Source organism: Miscanthus floridulus, chromosome 10 (assembly GCF_019320115.1).
Source record: "Miscanthus floridulus cultivar M001 chromosome 10, ASM1932011v1, whole genome shotgun sequence".
Classification (NCBI taxonomy): domain Eukaryota; kingdom Viridiplantae; phylum Streptophyta; class Magnoliopsida; order Poales; family Poaceae; genus Miscanthus; species Miscanthus floridulus.
Window position 1 is genome coordinate 123,304,946 of NC_089589.1, and position 4,428 is coordinate 123,309,373.

The window sequence follows — 4,428 nt, forward strand, 5'->3', positions numbered from 1 at the left end:
TTACATTGCAGATTCAGCTAAAACTCCACGCACAGAGCCCATATCCCAACTACTCATATGTCAACAACATGGGGCACTTTCTATTCTCTTTGTTGTCTTTTGCAACAGCTTTGCCGCCTGCCCAGGCAGTTCTCTTCCCCCATATAGACACAGTCGAAGTATAACCAGGAAAGGTAACCATGCAACAGCTACACGTATTATGTAAACTGACAACCAAATCACTATATACTTGCTTAAGTAAGCATGTAGGTAAAGAAAGAACTCACTTGAAGGTAGCGTGGAGGCTATTCTGTTGGTTACACACACATCGAAACAAGGAATTCACATGGCGTGCGCCTATAGTCCTGTAAGAAATAAACAGTAAAAAACCTACAAACCTCTAAGCAAATGGTAGGTATTTATACTCCTCGCCAGCATCGGAAAGGGAAAAAAGAAAATAAAAGGAGACAAACAAAATGTAAGACTTGAAAAACTTGAATATTAATAAACTTTGAAAGAGAGCTGTCATAGGCACATGCAAGACCAACAGATTTACAGATAATGACCATTTCATATAAATATCCCCAGTCTCGGAAAACTGGACCGAGCTATAACTGTGAGGATAAAAACTAAACAATACAGAGGCATACCTATCGGTATTAGACGGATACAAACAATATTGATATAAACAATTGTATAGATTAAAATTATAATATCAGTATTGCAGTAGCAGCCTAATGGAATACTGAACTGCATTTCTTGCTCAAGCAGGGAAAAGGAAGGCTCATGCAATTCCAGAACTCTGATGGCTGGAGACCATCGGAAAGACAGGAAGGGCCTCACAACGTAGGTTGCCAACCGAGCCAGGGCCACCAAGTGGGCCTTTTCTTATGATGGGCCTCAGCTAGGCACAGGATCCGGTCCATCTGATGGGCACCGCAGCCGGCGGCCTCTCGGGACTCCGCAGTGCGCCGCCTCTTCCTCTTCCCCTTTGCTAGGTCATCCACACTCGCCGGCGGCGAGGGCAGCAGGTACGTTAATACTCCTTGTTTTACCAGTATATGTAAGTAATTTCCGATATCTTTTTGCACAGTCGTCGATTAAGGTCGATTTCCGGGTCGGTTTCCTTCCTATCGCGTCATGGATTCGACTCCGATGCGGAGTTCGCGTCAAAATCAATCTTCCAGCTCGGTGCAGGCTGGGAGCTATATATATCCCCCGATGGGTCCTGACTTTTCGCTGAACCTTGAATCGATTTAATTGATTTGCAGGGTCTCGCGAGAGATCCAGGGATCAAAAGTTTGGCTGTAGGCAAGGGAGAGCAATTGCAATGGCAGAGTGTACGGCTGAGGAGATGGAGAAAGCTATGGCTGACCTAGACGACCTTTACGCCCGGATCCCGGACGAATGCAAGTTTTACTGCACCCAAGCAGAAGAGTATATCAAGAAAATGGAGGAGAGGGAGGAAAAGGAAGAGAAGAAGAAGAAGAAGCTCTGCGTGATGCCACCACATAAGGTGCAGATGATCCTCAACTACAAGTGCAGACCTTTAGATGAGCACAAAGGCCTTGAGTTGCTAGAGGAGGAGGACAAGGAGAAGTACAAGGATCTGAGAACCTTGTTCATGGTTTGTGATACATTTACCAGGCATCATCATGACTTCATGAGGTCATGCCAGGAGAAGGCTAGGCACGAGTATGAGACCAAAGGTTATGTTACATACAAAGCCACGGACGACGACGAGGAGGAAGAAGAGGATGTGGTACATCAAAGGTTTCGAGGTGGTGGTGGACGGCGGAGGCGCCGCCCTGGGGTCACCAAGAGCGGCAGAGGGGGAGCGGTCAAAAGACTAAACTGAGCCTGTAACAAGTGTTCAAAACAGCTGAAAACCAGGTGACAAAGTTTTTGAAATTTCTCAAACCAAATGCTAGGGGAGGTTTTGCTCTATGGCCTTGCAAAATTTCAAGATAAAATAAAGTTTAATTTCTCTTTTAAGGTATGAGAAGACACATAGTCTTACAAATGAATCTTAGTTTAGTAAAACTGAACTGTCTTTCACAAACATGAAAGAGGTTGGGTTCGTGCCTAGGCCTAGCCGTCGGCATTGAACTTTTTTTTAACAAAAAAAGAATCTTACAGATGCAGTTGAATAACATTTATCCATAAATTACCCCAAAGTTATAAAGCATACCTCCTCTGCATCAGGTACCTTAGTTTGAGATTTTTCAGAAATTTTGTCTCCTGTTCTTTTCACAAGTTTTGACACTTAGGCAATATTTTTTTTTGGTGTTTGTTTTATACCTCTACTATGCTGTGTCCTATGGTCTTGTGATCAAAGAAATATTTGTTGAACTTACTTCAGCAGTGTATAAACCTTAGTCTTTGTGGTCAATGCTATTGTAGGTTTGATGGTTTGCACCTCTATGAATTGTTCCCTGAGTTATAATTGCAATGAATTATGTTTCACCGTCAGTGTTTCCTGTTATGCCATTAATAGTATATGCTTTTTTCTCAGAGTGCTAGAAAAAGGTTTGCTGGACCTCCAGAATTTAGAGCCTCAATTATATTTAAACCCGGACAAGTTTGCCCAGTGCAGCAGTCAGAAATATTATTTGTACTGTTTGTTGTGTGGGGTTGTAGGTTTTCTATCAGCGCCTTCTGCCAACTTTTTTTCCTACCTTCCCTCTCCCCTCAAACCTCCTGGTACTGTTGCTTCTCCAGTACTTCCTTCCCTATGCTAAGGACATTATTCATGTGCATTTGCCATCTATGTTAAGTAAAACTCTTGTCTTTTGTGCTGGTATAAGCTGTGTTTCTTATTTCTTTTCAACTAAACAATGCTTGAGGTTTTCATCGAACAGCCCACCATATGCATGGCCGCACCCCCAAACGCAATTTTCTCAAATCGCATCTGCTGCGGCCTCTACTTCCTTTTCTCGAACTGGTCCCAGCCTGTTGTCGACGCCCCTACTTGTGCCTCAGCCACATCACCACCCTTTGTCTAGCGCCCCTCCCTCGCAGGTGAAGGCTGACGATGAGGAGAAGCTCTTCTGCAACAGTGGCGGTTTTGTGATGCTCGCGAAACCGGCATCCTTCTCCTCCAGGCCCAATCCTCTGATGAGGTGATCTGCTCCTCTGCATCGTCTATTTAGGATCAGGTCACCTCTGTCAAAACGACATGGACATCCATGCAGCGTTTGTCAATGGTGCCGCAAGCAAGGGTGAGGTCGACAACTCGACATCAGGCCTATGCTCTTCGAGCACATCGCCCAATTGAATCCCTATACATTGTGAATTGTCTGTGGGTTGGATCTTTTTTTTCCCAACAATTTGATGCAGGCTGGGGTGTGTAAGGTGGTGTAAGGGGTTTCTAAACCCCCGTTTTTTTTCTTCTCAATATAATGATACGCAGCTCTCCTGCGTGTTCGAGAAAAAAAAAACAATTTGATGCAGGCAAGCAAGAAAAAGAATGCCGAATTTGACTGGAGTTGAGAGGGAATTGGAGAAGACTTTTTCTTCAGGTAAAGGACTGACGATGACTTTGTTTTCTAAAGGAACTATCTGATGTGTATCTACCAGTTATCTTCACCTTTCTGCAGGTATTAAGTGGCTTGGTTTCTTTATTTAGTAGTCATTAGATCAACAAATCAGCATTACTACTTTTTATACAGCAAGCAAGGGATATACAAATCATATATAGGACTTGGAGAATGGTAGTAGGATATGTAGCAACATATATGTCCCAGATTTTCATCCAGTTTTGAATGAATAGGATCAGATTCATTGTCTGGTCTTCATAATGTATATAGCTTGGGGTTAAAATCTAGCTGTAGTTTTTTCTATAAATTGTTATTTCTGTCTATTATATCTGTGGTTAGAGTCGTTAGACAGCTGGTTGTATCTGAAGTCACGTGTTGCATCCTGGGAGTATAATTCAGTGCATCTAATGATTTTATTTTTGCAGTTCAATGTGTTGTAGGTCATGTGCAGATGGACTTTTCCATTTCTCTGGTTTGTTTAAGCTCCTGCACAAACGGCAGCCATCCCATTTTCCCTCTTTTCCTTATTGATTTATCCGTACTGTTCAAGCTGTTACAGATATTAGCTGATTGATTTACATTGCTGTAGTCCTTTCAGGAAGAAAAATTGTATTGTTGCTGCTACACCTTTTCTAGAATGTACATGGCCCTCACAAATGTTAGCCATAGATAACCTCCATGAACGACTTTCAGCTTAGTTAAACTCAGGTTATGCGATATTGTTTGTTCTGACAGAGCACCATTTCAGGATCCTGCAAGCCACACTGTAATATCGATCGCCAAATCAAATCAGGCTATCCTTAATTCTTTACCAGAAAATAAAGCTGGCCAGCACACTTGTCAGCAGATTCGTAGATGTCACCAGGTAAGATGTCTTGGTACCAAATATCCAGGTCGCAGTTCAAAATTA

The 4,428-nt window shown here is 42.8% G+C and overlaps 1 protein-coding gene across 1 annotated transcript; it reads left to right on the forward strand.

The window, feature by feature from the left end:
- Positions 1 to 896: 896 nt before the first annotated feature.
- LOC136485570 (uncharacterized) lies at positions 897 to 2,455 on the forward strand. Its single transcript, XM_066482422.1, has 2 exons — positions 897 to 1,010; positions 1,251 to 2,455. Exon 2 carries the CDS (start codon positions 1,310 to 1,312, stop codon positions 1,835 to 1,837), a length of 528 nt encoding a protein of 175 aa, XP_066338519.1. The 5' UTR covers positions 897 to 1,010; positions 1,251 to 1,309; the 3' UTR covers positions 1,838 to 2,455.
- The last annotated feature ends 1,973 nt before the right edge of the window (positions 2,456 to 4,428 follow it).